The sequence below is a fragment of the Sceloporus occidentalis genome, unplaced genomic scaffold, assembly GCF_023333645.1.
Source record: "Sceloporus occidentalis isolate IW3139 unplaced genomic scaffold, rSceOcc1.0.p SCAF_9, whole genome shotgun sequence".
Taxonomy (NCBI): Eukaryota; Metazoa; Chordata; class Lepidosauria; order Squamata; family Phrynosomatidae; genus Sceloporus; species Sceloporus occidentalis.
The window spans coordinates 38,791,939-38,807,822 of NW_028316989.1; the positions used below are offsets into that span (position 1 = coordinate 38,791,939).

At 44.7% G+C, this 15,884-nt stretch overlaps 1 protein-coding gene across 8 annotated transcripts in view; it reads right to left on the reverse strand.

Annotated features, from left to right (window-relative positions):
- AP3B2 (adaptor related protein complex 3 subunit beta 2) overlaps positions 1–12,827 on the reverse strand; it is a 56,433-nt gene extending 43,606 nt beyond the window's left edge. The window contains exon 1 of one of the 8 annotated variants that reach the window (XR_016282369.1): positions 813–1,537. Coding sequence is in view for 7 of the 8 variants with exons in the window: in XM_089538882.1 (XP_089395008.1) it covers positions 813–1,063 (251 nt within the window). In the remaining variant the exon portion in view is untranslated. Of the gene's footprint in view, positions 1–812; positions 1,538–12,652 lie in introns of those variants that run through there. The other 7 variants (XM_089538887.1, XM_089538889.1, XM_089538882.1 and 4 more) reach the window with 7 other exon arrangements.
- Positions 12,828–15,884: the final 3,057 nt, after the last annotated feature.

A 15,884-nucleotide genomic window follows, 5' to 3' on the forward strand; every position in this document is an offset into this window, starting at 1 on the left:
CACACAAAAAAAAACCCCACTGGGTGAACTTGGGCAAGTCACACTCTCTCAGCCAGTAAGGACGGCAATGGCGATCCCCTCTGAACAAGAAATCCTTACAAGAAATGTTTACCTTAGGACAAGGTGACCAGACATCATAACCACACAGGAGGACAAGTCGCCACAAAATGTCGAACATTCAAGAAAAACGTTGGACATAGCAAAATAAAAGCTACCAATATAAATAAAAATCCATGTTTTTTAGTCATGCTCAAAATGGACGACAGTTTAAAATTCTTGCTGGACAGAAAGCTGATATATAGGCCAGTTCCTGGAAAAGGAAGACGTCTGCTCACCTTGCTTTAGCGTCGCTGTAAGTGGGAAAGGACTAGAAGGCATACAACAACAAAGGAAAACCTATCACAGGGGTTTCTCAGAAAGTTTCTTCAGATGAGTTTGCCATTGCCATCCTCTGAGGAGGCCTGAGAGTGTGACACGTCCCAAGTTGGGTTGCCACGGCCGAGCTGGGTTTTGAACCCTGGTCTTCAGCGTGGCATAGGAGCTTGAGTGTTGGACAACAACACCAGAGAACTTGAATCTCACTCGGCTATGGAAACCCTCTGGACAAATCACACTCTCTCAGCCTCAGAAGATGGGATTGGCAAACCCCCTCTGAAGAAACTTGCCAAGAAAACCCCGTAAGTCGGAAACGACTTGAAGGCGCACCACAAAAGCTCCAGAGTCCTAGTCCAACCACGATCCAACCCTGGCTACCCATCTAGATGCCCTGGTGTGGCTTTTGCAGAAGAAAGGGGGGGCCAGAGCTCCCCTACCGTAGTGGCTGGGCTGGACTGCCTTCAGGGCTTCCCTCTGGCTGGGACCCCCCTTCCTGGTCAGGGGCCTTGAGGAGCCTCAGCTCGTCACCTTCCAGGGTGCTGTACCAGGTTTGCTGGCCGCCATCAGGGACCAAGACGGGGCTCTTGGCCTCCTCTGAGCGGAGCCCCGACGAAGGCGAAGGTGGCCCTGGAGAAGACTTGACCAGGCTGGCCGCCCCAGCAGGGAGCTGTTGAAGAAACCTCTGCATGGCCCTCAGAAGGAGCCTAGGGGGACCCTGGCAGCCAAACGCCCCTCGGAAGAGACCCCAGTCCAGAAGCCTTCAAGGGAAGGAGCCCCAGTCCAGACTTCCCAGGGGCCTCCAAATGAACAACCCTGAAGGGAAGGAGACCAGGCTTCTCAGGGACCCCCCAATTCCAGAAGCCTTGAAGGGAAAGAGCCCCCCCCAGTCCAGACCTCTGAGGGACCCCAAAAAGCAGCCTCAAAGGGAAGGACCCCCAGTCCAGACTTCTGAGGGACCCTCCAAGAAGCCTGAAAGGGAAGGAGCCTCAGTCCAGACCTCCAAGGGACCTCCTCCCCAAATAGGAGCCTTGAAGGGAAGGAGCCCTAGTCCAGCCTTCTGAGGGAACCCCAAATAAGAGCCTCAAAATGAAGGTCCCCCAGTCCAGACTTCTGAGGGGCCCCAAAGAAACAGCTCTGAAGGGAAAGAGCCTCAGTCCAGACTTCCAAGGGACCCCCAAACAAGCAGCCTCAAAGGGAAGGACCCCCCAGTTGAAGCTTCTAAGGGACCCCCAATTCCAAGAGCACCCCCAAATGGCAAAGTCCCCCAGTCTGGGGAGGGGGGCTGCCAGAGGGTTTGCTGTGGCTGTGGGCTCCCAGTAGCAGCAGAAGCAGCAGAAGCAGCAGAAGCAGAAGCAGCAGCAGCCACGTTAGCAGCCAGTCCCTCCAGGCGCCTGGCTTCCCGAGGCGGGTCCTAGGGCAGCCTCCTCCTCCTCCTCCTCCTCCTCCGCCTCCTTGAAACCCGACGCCAGAGAAGGCGAGCCCCCAGAGCTCCCAAGCAGACGCAGCAGCAGCCACCGAAGACACAGGCGGCAGCGCCCCCTGCCGGTCACAAGGAAAAGCACCTCAGGATGGCAGTAGGCTGCAGCCCAGGCAAGCTTCTGCTGCTGCCAACTCCTTGCTTTCAATGAGTCTACTCCAGTGGTTCTCAACCTTTGGGCCTCCAGATGTTTTGGACTTCAATTCCCAGACGTCCCAGCCAATCAATCAATCAGTCTTTATTGATTAGGCCATCTCAAAGTACCACAAGACTAAATCAAGCTCTGTATCAAACTCTACATCAAACTCTATATAAACGTTTTTATATAAAAGTACATGAAGATAAAACCAGAAGTCCCAGTCAGTATGCTCATTGCTCAGGAATTTTGGGAGTCAAAGTCTCAAAAATCTAGAGGACCAAAGGTTGAGAACCACTGGTCTAGTCACAGCTGCTACAAGATCTCTCTGCGTACTGATTCTACAGACTAACATAGCTATGTCTCAATATACTACAGTATATTACACTACCCTACAGTATAGAGTATACTAAATATTATCTGAGGAAGTGGATTGAAGCCTAGGAAAGCTCATGCTGCCCACATCTTTCTGTCAGTTAGGTCCAAAACACACTGCAGAAAAAAAAGAAACACACTGCAAAACACACTGCAGAAAAATAATCCAGTTTGAGACTGCTTTAACTGCACTGACTCAGTGTTAGGGCATCCTGGGAGTTGTAATGCACTCTTCCTCCTCCCTCCCAGACTTTTCCCCTGGGGAGGAAAAAAGCCCAGGAGGGCGAAGCTGGGAAAGTTTTTGACCAACAAAAGTTGTCTCAGTTTGTCCACCTGATCTGATTTCTTCTATTAACCCAAAGATTGCTTGTTGTTGTTGTTGTTGTTGTTGTGTGCCTTCAAGTCATTTTTGACTGATGGCAACCCTAAGGCAAACCTATCAGAGGATTTTCTTGACAAGTTTCTTCAGAGGGGGGTTGCATTGCCATCCTCTAAGGCCGAGAGAGTGTGACTTGCCCAAGCTCACCCAGTAGGATTTAATACTCAAGCAGGGAATCCAAGTCTGACCTCCAGAGCTGTAGTCCAACACTCAAATCCCTACACCATGCTGCCACCCAGAAACACCAAGATAATCTCTTGGCTCCCAGAATTTGGTTTCTAAGCATTTCAGAGAAATAAATTAACTCATCCGCACTATCTCACAGTCTCCTCTCCAGGCCAGCATGCTGGCAACGGCAAAGCATTCACAAGGTACTTGTCAAGCTGACACAATGTGTGAACTTGCTTTTGCAAGATTTTCATGGTACATTGGGTGTGATATAGAACTTGATAATCCACATGGCTCCATTCTCATTTTTATTAATGGAATTTAATGTACATTACTATCCTCTGCTCTTTCCTGGTGTTCATGTGAGATAAGCTTCAATCTAGACCCAAAGTGGGGAGAGTGCAGTTCATAGCCCAAGGATGGCCTCCAGACTTCCTTCTTGTGGCCACTGATGTCTCATGGGACACCTAAATTCTCAGATATACCCATTACTTTTCTCCGACTGTTTTCTGCCCCCCCCCCATCATCCCAAAGGCACCAAAACAGCTACAACACACTGCAGTTTTGCTTTCCTATATCCTCTCTGATTCCCAAATGGGTGAAAAGCAGCCTAAAATGAACCCAGAATTGATATCAGATCATTTCTGATTTCAGCACAGCAGTACGGTGTGTTAATAGGGCTCCTACATTTGGCAATATTAACCCATAACCCTTGTTCTAGACATACACATATGCACAACTGTTGCATTCTTAAGGCAGTAATCCTAAACACAATACAATGCAGTTCAATACATCTCTGGTGTTACTGAATAAACTCACAGGGCAAACACAAATAGGTGTGTTGAATATACATTCTCCTCACGAAGGACTCTTCCATATGCACCTCATACTTGCAGCTGTCATGCAACTAAAAATAAAACAGAAGCCGTTCTCAAGGCAGCAGTAATTGCACCTCCTCTCATTCATGTAACTGGGGCTGCTGCATCCACTGTGCTCTCTTTCTGACTCTCCCTTAACCATGCCTCCTTGCCTTATCCCTAGTCAGCATGACTTTAGGGTTATTAATAAAGGTACTAAAGTGTTGGTTATTACCTTTAAAGTCCTACATGGTTTGGGTCCAGGTTACCTACAGGATCGGCTTCTCCCATACAACACGCCCTGTAGACTCAGGTCCCCTGGGAAATGTTTGCTTCAACCAACCAGGACTAGACCAGCAACCGTTTCCCAGAGGACATTTTCATTTGCTGCTCCCAGATTGTGGAATGACTTGCTGAAGGAGACAAAACAGCTGAAAATGCTGCTTTTAAAACAACACTAAAGACATATCTTTTCCAACCAGCCTACCCTGTCAATTTTAAATCATGACTTTTAACTCTTCTATTTTAAAGAATGTATTTAAAGTTAAATGTTTCCCCTTTGACAAGATTGTCAGGTCATGTCCAAGCATAGGAGGCAGTGCTCATCTCCATTATTCTGCCGAAGAGCCAGTGCTGTCAAAGACAACTCTGTGATAATATGGCCAGCATGACTGCACAGAACGCTGTTACCTTCCCACTGAAGTGGTACCTATTTATCTACTTGTACGTTTACATGCTTTTGAACTGCTGGATTGGCAGAAGCTGGGACTAGTGATGGGAACTCACTCCATCATGTGGCACATGGGTCTTGTCTGCCAATGTTGCCATCATCAGAGTCAGCATCTTAACTGCTGAGCCACTGTGTCCCATAAAGAATGTATTATATAAGTGTATTTTAATAGTTTTATAGTATTAAGTTTTAACTGTTGGTTTTATGTGTTTCTTTTTAAAATTGTTTTAACGTGTTGCCTCAAGTCTTGAGGAGAGGCAGGATTCCTAGTGTAATCATGAATTGAGCCATGTTTAGTAATGTGCCAAGAGTGGGTTGTAGCTGTCTCTTCTGAGGAACCAACAAACCTGCCTTCCATTTCTGGCACAATGCTCCCATTTCCAAACAGGATCCAGGTTAACTGTAGAGACACACACCCTTGCAGAGGTGTACAAAATAGAAGAAATCTGCCAACATTACTCAGAAGTAATCTTCACTGTGTGCAATTGAATTTACTCCCACTTCAATATGAATAGGAGTCTGGTTTCCTTAGGAAATAAATGCCGCAGAAAACAGTAGGACTTATTTCTGTGTTCACATGCATAAAACTGGGTGGTTAACTGCAACTGTAACATTTCAAAAATTCTCTTATCTTTTTCACAGACAATGAAAATGGTCAGTTTATCTTTGCATAAAACTCTAGATGGATTAAATTTTGAGGAGAGCTGGAGCTTTAGAGAAATCTCTCCTCGACATCTAAGGAGAATTTTTCTCCCTTCTAAAGATCCTGAAATAGCAAGAAGGTGTTGCAAAAGCTCAAGACAGAAAGAAAACTTATTATTTTTTAGTTAGCATAATTTCAGTTACTAAATATATAGATGTTTAATTTTCCTTAGTTCTAAAAGCACAGTTTTCAGACTGTGGGGAAAAACAGTTGAGTTTAATGCCGGAAGCAAGGGATGGGATGCGCCCTCAGGCAGAATGAGGCAACTGCTTCAGTCAGAAGATACTGAATGTCTGTAGTGGCAGCAGCAAACTCTTGGCTATTCCTACTGAATCCCCTGCCCATTCCCCTCTCTTGAGTGCCACACAGCCTGTCATGCAACGTCTGGAAGGTCTAATCCAAAAAAGATAACATTTCCAATCTCTGAAGGGAGCCATGGGTTTTAAAACCATTGTTGATAGTGCTGGGGGTGGGAGATGCTAGATCAAACAGCCTTTCATGTCTAGGAGCATCAAACTGCCAGGGCCAGTCAAGAGCCTGAAAATATTTCCCTGTATTAGATAATACAGGGAAATGAACTGAAACGAAGATCTGCTGGCTTGCAACCAAAGGTACCTACATCCAGACTTGAGAATGTATGGCTTTAGACCCAGGGCCCTTTGGTTGTTATTGGGTACTCTTCAAGTTGTTTTCAACATATGGCAACCCTAACGTGAACCTACCATGGCAAGATTGGTTCTGAGGAGGTTTGCCATTGCATTCCTCTAAGGCTAAGACAGTGACATTTTCCCAAGGTCACCCAGTGGGTTTTCATGGCCAAATGGATATTTGAACCCTGGTCTCCAAAGTCAGAGTCCAATACTCAAACCATTACACCACACTGGCTCTTTCACTCTACACAGTTATAACACCACGATTCACTATTATTTAACTGCCATAGTTGCATACTATGGAATCCTGGGATTTATAGTTCCATGAGGCACTAGAGCTCTCTGTCTGAGAACTCTAAACACCCCTCTCTAAGCTACATATTGCAGGATACCATAGGATGTTGCCATAGTAGTTAAAGTAAAACCATAATGCTATAAGAATGGAAGGCCCCTGGATGCTTCTGATGCAGCCTCTGTAAAGTCCTCAGAGTATGTGAGAAGAAGAAAGGAAAGGTAAAAACTGATTTTGGTTGCAGAGAAAGCAGCGTATTTGACTGGACTGAAAGCTCAGTCATGGGGCTGAAGGAGGGATATAGCTTTAAGCCTCCGTTCTTTTGGGTGCAGGAAGAAGGGCGTCTCTGCAGATGTTCACTGATTTACAAAGCAAACGGCACACAATGCTTTCCTCTCCTCTACGAAGCTCCAAGAGTCCCTATCTCTCAAGATAGTCAGAGGCAATGGAGGAGGAAAGGGGCCTAATATGATCCCACCTCCTTGCTGGGAAAAGGATCAGTCAAAGTCCACTTTGATAAGAGAAACAGGATTTTAAAGTGGAAAACAGCTGGAGAGAAAGGAAACAGGAGTCAATTTGCTACTGGGGATTCATAGAGCCTTGGGAGCTGTCCAATGTACTAAAGCAGCTCTCAACTATAGGAGGAAAGAGCTAATCTGCACTTGCTGCAGTCAAGAGTGTAAGGGTGAGAAAAATAAACTGAGGAATGAAATAAATGAGGGGTTAAATCTGGATACATTAAGGAGAACACACCCCAGCAATATACACTGCCAATAACTCCTCTAAGTGTATGATCCTGTATGTTTAGTTAGCTTAATCCTCACTTATATTGTGTAGAGAAATTTACATTATAGATGAAGAGCTAGTACTTGTAGCAACATCCAGCATCCCCAAAGGCATCAGGTTTCATTTAAAAAACACCTTGAAGCTTCTAGTCCTTATGAGTGGAAAATAGGAAGCATCTGTGTAATTGTCAGTGAAATCTCAGACCAGAGTTCCTTCTTGCCATGTGGAGGGTGCTGGATGCTAACCTGGCCAAGAAGAAGGGAAAGGATCCAGTATTGCATGATCAGAAATCCCTTTCTCTGCCTGAAATCACAGAGTCCCTCCCAGCTGCAGCAGACAATATTGGGATGGACAAATGAACCATCTGATTAATATAAAGCAGGTTCCTGTGTTCCCAGAAAAGAGGCTATTTCTATGGGACACAGGAATATATTCCATAGCCTGCATAGTGGTTTGCCTTTTCCTGTGACTCACAAAAGCCAAACATACTATGCAAATTAATTTTAATTTTGGCAATTGCTATACATCACCAACCTCCCACCCCAAATATGGTTGGCCCAGATTCATACAGCCCTTTCAAATCAACGGGGTACCATTATTCAGGGAGGACCCTGGAATTTAGTAGTGGCATTCCCACAACCTGGTTCCTAGCAAGTGGCAATTGGGAGCTGTAGTACAATAGAGCTGCAAGAAACTCATAAGGAGGAAACCATCATGGTTGTATGGGCTGCACTCCAAATGTAACATTGTGCTGCTGTTCCTTCAACCATCTTTTTCCACAGTTCCCAATTTCAGCAACAATAAATCCTGAATCACCACATCACATGCAAATTGTCCTGGATGCAACCTTTTGGGAATTACTAGGACAATGTCACACTACACAGAGCTCTTGGACCTAACTAAACTACAAACCCCTAAATGCCACAGGAATCAGCCATAGCAGTAAAAGTGGAATAATAGCACTATAACAGTGTAGTGCAGTATTGGTTAGTAATTCTCTAGCTGGAATCAAATCCAGTTGTTGTTTTAGGATACTCTGAGAAGAGAAGATGTGAAAGGTAGCATGTCTTTGTCATATCAAGAAATGTCACGCCTAGGTCCTTTTGCTGAGGTCCTTTAATACACAGGTCCTGAGATGCAATATGGCCATTTAAAAGGTGCTAGACAAGGCCATGATACTGTTAAGGGAACAGCTACAGAAAATACAGCTGAGAGGCCCAGATCCTCTTCAAAAACTATGAGAAAGGAGCTAAATGTTAATTGCAACATGGTACTACAGCTGAGAGAGCCAGTGTAGTGTTGTGGTTTGATGCTGAACTATGACTCTGGAGACCAGGGTTTGAATCCTCCAATCAGAGATGGAAACCATGGTCTACCTTGAGCAAGACACTCTCTCTCAGCCTAAGAGGAAGGCAAAGGCAAATACCCTCTGAATAAATCTTTACAAGAAAATCCAACTATAGGTTCACTTTAAGGGTCACCATAAATCAGAATAAACTTCAAAGAACACAGCAACAACTGCAGTTGAAAAAGGCATCACTGTGTCAAGTTCATCCAAGAATATACTGTATAGTTTGTTTGCCCTATGTTATGATATGACCAAGTTATATGTTTTCCCCTCTGCCACTCCTTGGTTGCCAGTGGTTAAGGGGAAACCCAAAACATGCTAACAATATAATGGCTAGTAGTAGTATCATAGAAGCATAGAATCATAGAGTTGGAAGAGACCACAAGGGTCATCCAGTCCACCCCCATTCTGCCATGCAGGAACTCTCAATCAACGCATTCCCAACAGATGGCCACCAGCCTCTGTTTAAAGACCTCCAAGGAAGGAGACTCCACCACTCTCCAAGATTATATATTCCACTATCAAACAGCCTTTACTGTTAGGAAGTTCCTCCTAATGTTCAAGTGGAATCTCTTTTCCTGAAGCTTGCACCCATTGTTCTGGGTCCTGTTCTCTGGAGCAGCAGGAAACAAGCTTGCTCCCTCCTCAATATGACATCCCTTCAAATATTTAAACAGGGCTATCATATCATTTCTTAACCTTCTCTTCTCCAGGCTAAACAGCCCCAGCTCCCTTAGTCATTCCTCATAGGGCATGGTTTCCAGACCTTTCACCATTTTAGTTGCTCTCCTTTGGACACGCTCCAGTTTCTCCACATCCTTTTTAAATTGTGGTGCCCAGAACTGGACACAATATTCCAGGTGGGGCCTGACCAGAGCAGAATAGAGTGGCACTATTACTTCCCTTGATGTAGATACTATACTTTTATTGACGCAACCTAAAATTGCATTGGCCTGTTTAGCTGCCACATTGCATTGTTGACTCATGTTCAACTTGTGGTCTACTTGGACTCCTAGATCCTTTTCACACATAGTTTCATTTAGTAAATAAGCCTACCCATTGCAGGACGGAGGACCAGCATGGCATAGTGACTTGAGCGTTGGACTATGACTCTGCAGACCAGAGTTCAAATCTTGGCTCAGCCATGGAAACCCACTGGATACTTTCAGCTTTCAGTCAACTCTCTCAAAAAAAGGTCACCATAAGTAAAAGATGACATGGAAACACACATGAAGAAACACAATTGCAGTAAAACTTCTGAAAGCTTTGCTAAGATAGGGATGCAAGTTTCTGCAGTAGTTCTTTATCACATATGTAATATGTAAGCCCCAGCCTCAGGATTCTTACAATTAAAATGTAAGGGGAATTGCATATCTCAGGCACATAGGAAGCTGCCTTGTACTACTGTAGTACTATATACTCTGAATGGCAGAGGCTCTCCCAGGCTCCGGATGAGAATCTTTTCCATTTTTCTAGGAAATGCAGGGGGTTGAGAATGGCACATTTAGCATGCCAAGAAAATGCTTTATTACTAAGCTGAGGCTCTTCTGCAGGTTTCTTGTAATCCACAGCAATATGAAATAATCAGGAACCATGTTACTGTTATGGGTATTTCTGTGTTAGAGCTAAAAATCCTAACTTCAGCAGCTTTGCAGCTCTGCCTTGTGTATCAGTCCTCGAGTCCAGCTAGACCAGTGATGGTGAACCTTTTAGAAGCCAAGTGCCCAAACTGCAACCCAAAACCCACTTATTTATTGCAAAGTGCCATGTCCCTCTGGCTTTCTAGTAACAAACTCTGGCAAACTCTGTGCTGGGGTGACGGCACATGTGCCCACAGAGAGGGCTCTGAGTGCCACCTCTGGCACGTGTGCCATAAGTTCGCCATCACTGACCTAGACTCAAGATTCTTGCCCCTAGAAGTCCCATAATCCTGCAAACAGTATGGCCATGGCTATATGGGCTGGGGGTTCTGGGAGCTGTAGTCCAAAAAAGTAATTTTTCCAAATTTGAGCCAGATTAGCCTCAGCATCCCTGTTAAATGAGCATGGCAACAATAACCCACAATTGTAGTACTATATGCCTATTTGTAAGGAACCTCTCTAAGACTGGATTCAGAGGAACACTTTCTCCCTGCAATGCTGGTTCACTTCTGCTGTAATCTTGCACTGCAACCAAAGACAACTAATTCTTTGAAAGTCTCATTCATCTGTGGCAGATGTTAGTCAAGTCATGCTGACTTTTATGTATACACCACCATAGGCTGAACTAGTTATATATGCCAGTGCCTTGGGTTCTGTATATGCCACTTCACAGATCAGCATTTTGGCAGCACATTGAAAGACTACAGCTATTTTTGTGATTCAAGGCCTGAAAGCCAACCTATGTTTGATTTAGAGAATGTGCATTAGCAGGTACATGACTGTGTGCATATGTGTCTTCAAGGTCCTTGTTGATATGGTGACCACATGAATTTCATAGGATATTCTTAGGCAAGTAATATTCAGATATGGTTTTACCGGTTCCTTCTTCAGAAATATATAGCCCACAGCACCTGGTATTCACTGGCTGTGACATCCCTTCAAGTATTTATCCCCGGAAGCCAAGATGATCCAGCTGAGGCTGTCATACTTTGGCCACATCATGCGAAGACATGGATGATTGGAAAAGACAATAAGGCTAAGAGAGGTTGAGGGCAATAGAAAGAGAGGAAGACTCCTTGCCAGATGGACAGATTCAATCGAGGAGATGATGGGACTGAATATGCAAGGCCTGAACAGAGCAGGGGAAAACAAGGTCTTGGAGATGTCTCATCCACAGGCTCACCACGAGTCGGGGTCAACTTGAAGGCAGTCAACAACAGTTCTTACTATCAGGAAGTTCCTCCTAATGTTCAGGAAAAGAGATTCCACCTGAACATTAGGAAGAACCTCCTGACAGTAAGGGCATGGGGTGGAGTCTCCTTCTTTGGAGGTCTTTAAACAGAGGCTCGGTGGACATCTGTTGGGGGTGCTTGGGACAGGTCTCTTCCAATTCTAGGATTCTATGAACAACAACAACAACAACAACAACAACAGGGCCTGAGTGCTGAGGATCCTGTGGACAGCCAAAAAGACAAGCAAATGGGTCCTTGAACAAATCAGGCCAGAACTCTCTCTGAAGACCAGTGTGACTTCAAAAGCTTGCAATATGTAATTGTGCATTTTGGTTGGCCCAATAAAGACATCACTATTTGGATGTTGTTGGATTTGTTATACGGCCAACATGGCTACCCTTAGATGTTTTTTGGATTTCAAGATAACACATTTTAGCGCTGCTACACTACCTAAAGTTTCCCTGATGCAAAACATGAAGACTTCTTGAGAAATCCAGTATTCCCTACCTACATAGTAGCCTGGGACTTCACAAAGGAAGGAGATATGCTGGATTCCAAAGGAAGCATCTTCTTTGAATTGCAAATGGACATTAAATTTCCTTTGATTTGAAAATCTCCCAGTGATCACATGGCCTAAAATGGGGGGGAGGTGCCAGCCTGCATATAGCCCTCCCTACCATCTGAACTAAGACCAGAGACAAAAAAGGCAGGCCTAGGACTAACATCTTCCATTTCTTTCTCCTGTTTGCCTGATGAAGAAGCTTTGACTTTGAAAGCTTGCTACATGTCACTGTGCATTTTGCTTCGCCCAATAAAGGTACCATGGTTTGGATGTTCTTGGAGGCCAGGATGAAGGCATGAATCACTGGGAAAGACAACGATGTTGGGAAAAGGTGGAGGGGGTTGGAAAGAGAGCGAGTGAGCTGCTTCTTCCTTCCTGATGCCAGCTTGGGCACAGATTGGCCTGGCAAGCTCCTGGCGTCACTCTCAGCTGGGAAGGGAGGAGGGATGGCACAGTCCAGAGGCTCAATCTGGGCCATTTAGACAAAGCCAAGCCCTGGAGTGGCAAGGAGGGGGCAGCCTTGGTTTTCAGGAGGGGGAGGGGGTTGGTGAGGAGGCCAAAGAGGGTGGCATGGATGCTTTCGATACCCAGGGTGGTCCAGGATGCCACCTTGCAAGGAAAAAGTGGCATTGGGATGTTTGTGGCTGCGTCTGCACTGCAGACTTGCTCCCAGCTGAGTCCTCTTTCACTGCCCTGGAAACAACACTTCCCAGAATTCCACAGCCTTGAGCCATGGCAGTGAAAGAGGACTCAACCCGGATCCAGTCTGCAGTGCAGATGCAGCCTAGGTATGGGAGATCAACCCCCCCCCCCCAGATAGGAATCACAGCTGGCAATCCTCCCCTCCCCACAAAAAAACCTCCCCAAACAAAAGGCAAAGCCCCCACCACCTTTTGCAATAAACAAATATATACATAAATAAATAAAAGTGGAAGCCCCCACCTTTTGTAATCCGAAGAAAAGATCCCCCCACTGGCCGGATCGTGCCCATACTCGGGCTCCCCCAAACTGGAAGAGCCCCCTTTCTCTTCGTTGTAGGCTTGGCCCGCAGACATGGCTGCAAGGAGAAGGAGGAAGGCTGGCTGGCTCTCCAAAGGCTCCTTATAGAAGCGCTCTGCAGAGATAGAGCAGGATGAAGGTGGGGGGGATCCGAGATGACGTCAGAATCCGTGGAGGGGCTGGGAAAGCCTCCCGCCCCTTAAAGAGACAGTCAGCCATCAGGGAGGAAGAGGAGGAGCAGGGCTGCAAGGAAGGCAGGAGGATGCCAAGGATGGGAGGCAAGAGAAGCCTAGGGAAGGCCAGCCTGAGCAATCAGTTCATTCATTCCACATGAACTAAATGCACCTGAGGAAGCAGACTGAAGTCTAGCAAAGCTCATGCTGCCCACTTCTTCTTCTTTTTTCATTCATGTCAAACCATTTAATATTAATTAAACCAGTAATTTAAAAAAAACCATAAATTTATTATTAATATCTTCATTCTTCTTACTATATTCCTTTCATAATTCCACAAAGATATAATCCTATTCATTAATTCCTGACTTTCTCATCAGCCGCTCCCAGGTTCTGGAACGACCTGCCAGACGAGATCCACCATATTCCCACCTTGGAAGCCTTTAAAAAGGCTATTAAGATGGATCTCTTCCGGCAGGCCTTCCCAGACTAGGTTAGATCCACTAGACCTGCCTCCCCCCTCTAATGATAGCTCTATTGTTCCGATATCAAAAGTGATTGATACCATCCCCCATCCCCCCTCATTTCTTGCGCTAATCTGCCCGAAATGTTAGTGTATTCTTATTGGACAGTTTTAAATTTGGATGTTTAATCTCTTTTTATGAGTTGATCACTGTTTTTATGATTGGGGGAGGGTTTGGGTTTGGGGGCTTTTAAATTGTAATTTTTAATTGTTTGATGTTTTAATTATACTGTTGGGATCCACTTTGATTCCTTTTTGAAAAAGCAGAATACAAATTATTATTATTATTATTATTATTATTATTATTATTATATCACTAATTCATTTTCTAATCTCTTTTTTCAATCCCCTTCCCCAAGTGCTCCCCATCACCAGAGCCTAGTATCTTCATACTACTCTACCCTCAAAAATTCCTGCAGAGGTAAAACACCTTCCTCTTTTATTAAAACCTTTTGAACAAATCTTTAGGTATGTTATCCGATTTCCAATTTTTTGCAAGTACGGTACTATCCTAGCAGCTGTGACCAAATATAGTATTATTCTCCAATATCCCTTTTTTTACTAGTGTTTCTCCCATAAAAGCTGTCATATTTAACAAATATAACTCTGGAGTTAAAGGATATTTTATTCCCAGTATTTCTTGTATTTTCTTATGTATGCTATGCAGAACTTGCTAACTTTTTGGCAGGGCCGCCAAATGTGATAATAAGATCCTTTCTCTATGTGGCACTTCTAATATCTGTTATCTTTTAGGTTATATTGTTTAGCAATTTTTCATGGTGTGTAATATACCATCTATTTGCAATTTTGATATAATTTTCTCTAAGGTCTTGTGAAGCGGTCAATGTATTGCGTTTTTTTCCATGCATTTCCCCAATTATCTAGTGTTATCTCGTGTCCTATTTCCGGTGCCCATTTGATCTGCTTAAAGACCTCCAAGGAGGAAGACTCCAATGTTGAAGTTACATTTTATGTGGCAATGGTATCATGGACAAAAACAAATGTTATGGTGGTTACCATCATAAGCAGTAGAGGGTGCTGTGCACCACAAATCCTTCACCACCATTGGCTCAATGGACCATTTCAGCAGCAAAAGGTTTTCCCAGACTTACCTGTTTGTTTCTTCCCATCCCATTGGTGTAGTGCTACTGCGAATGTGCAGTGCAGTGCTTTTTAGAATAACATCACTTTTACAGCTTTCTATGCATTGAGAACAAAGGTAGTGTGGGACTTGGGCTGAATCTACACAAGGGCTGTATCCCAGATCCACTGTGCCATATCCCTGCCCTGATTTGATCCTTTTTGTGTCACACTCACCTGTTTTAATCCAAACTGCCACACGGGATCCTCATTGCATAGCCACATCAGTGTAAGGGAGTGTTTCTACTATGTGCACGAGTTTCTAGTCACAGGACTGCAGCAGCTGCAGGTTTGTCTGTTTTATTCCAGAAATTCATGCATAAGGGCTTAATCAAAGAGCCTTTGTTTCTCCTTTGTTCTAACTGCTCACCTGCACTTCTATAAAGTGAAGCTGGTAGAGAAGAGGGAGATATCACCTGACTCAAATGACACAAGTCACATGCAAAGGTCTATTATTCCTGCTGTTCTCTAGTTGCCAGATTTCCCCAAGGAGAAAGCCTAGTGGTGGAGCAGTCAGGAAGGACAAATGTTTGCTACTTCTGCACAAAAAGGGGAAGAAAGCCCAACTGGGTGTCATCCAGTGTGGTCCACACTCCTTGCATCACCCCCCCCCCCATGACGCCACTGGGGAGATTACTGCATAAGATGCTAGTGATGGAATGGAAATGAAATTATAGTCTATAGAATCATAGAGTTGGAAGAAACCCCAAGGGCCATCCAGTCCAATCCGCTGCCATGCAGGAACTCTCAATCAAAGTACCCATGGCAGATGGCCATCCAGCCTTTTTTAAAAGCTCTCCAAAGAAGGAGACTCCATCACTCTCTGAGGGAGTGTGTTCTACTGTCGAACAGCTTTACTGTCAGGAAGTTCCTCCTAATGAGAATAAAACACAATTTTTGGTAATGAAATGGGTGTATACTCCAGCTGTCCCAATTTGACAAGGACAGACCACATTAAATCCTCTGCTAGTTCACTTTTTCAGCTGCTTTTAAAATGTCCCACCAGTTTCTCTCTCCACCAACTTTCCCCCTTTGTCTCCAGATTATTCCAACTGCTGCAAGATGAGTTCAAAATGCTAAGTAGTTTTCAGTCAATTAGCAGGGAGAGAGGAGAGGAGGAAAGGAGCTGGAATCTTGCCCTCCTCATGAGATTCAGGCAACAGCAAACTGCTGCAACCTCTCCTAGTTTAGGTGTTCTTCTTCATTAATAACTTTTTGCCATCTTGAACAAACTCTGGTGTGGTTTAGGCTCATGAGTCCTGGTTGTCATCTGTTAAATGTTGGAGAGTATGAATGAGGCCTCCTAAACCTGAAATCTGTGAGAGCCTGTATGGCGTAG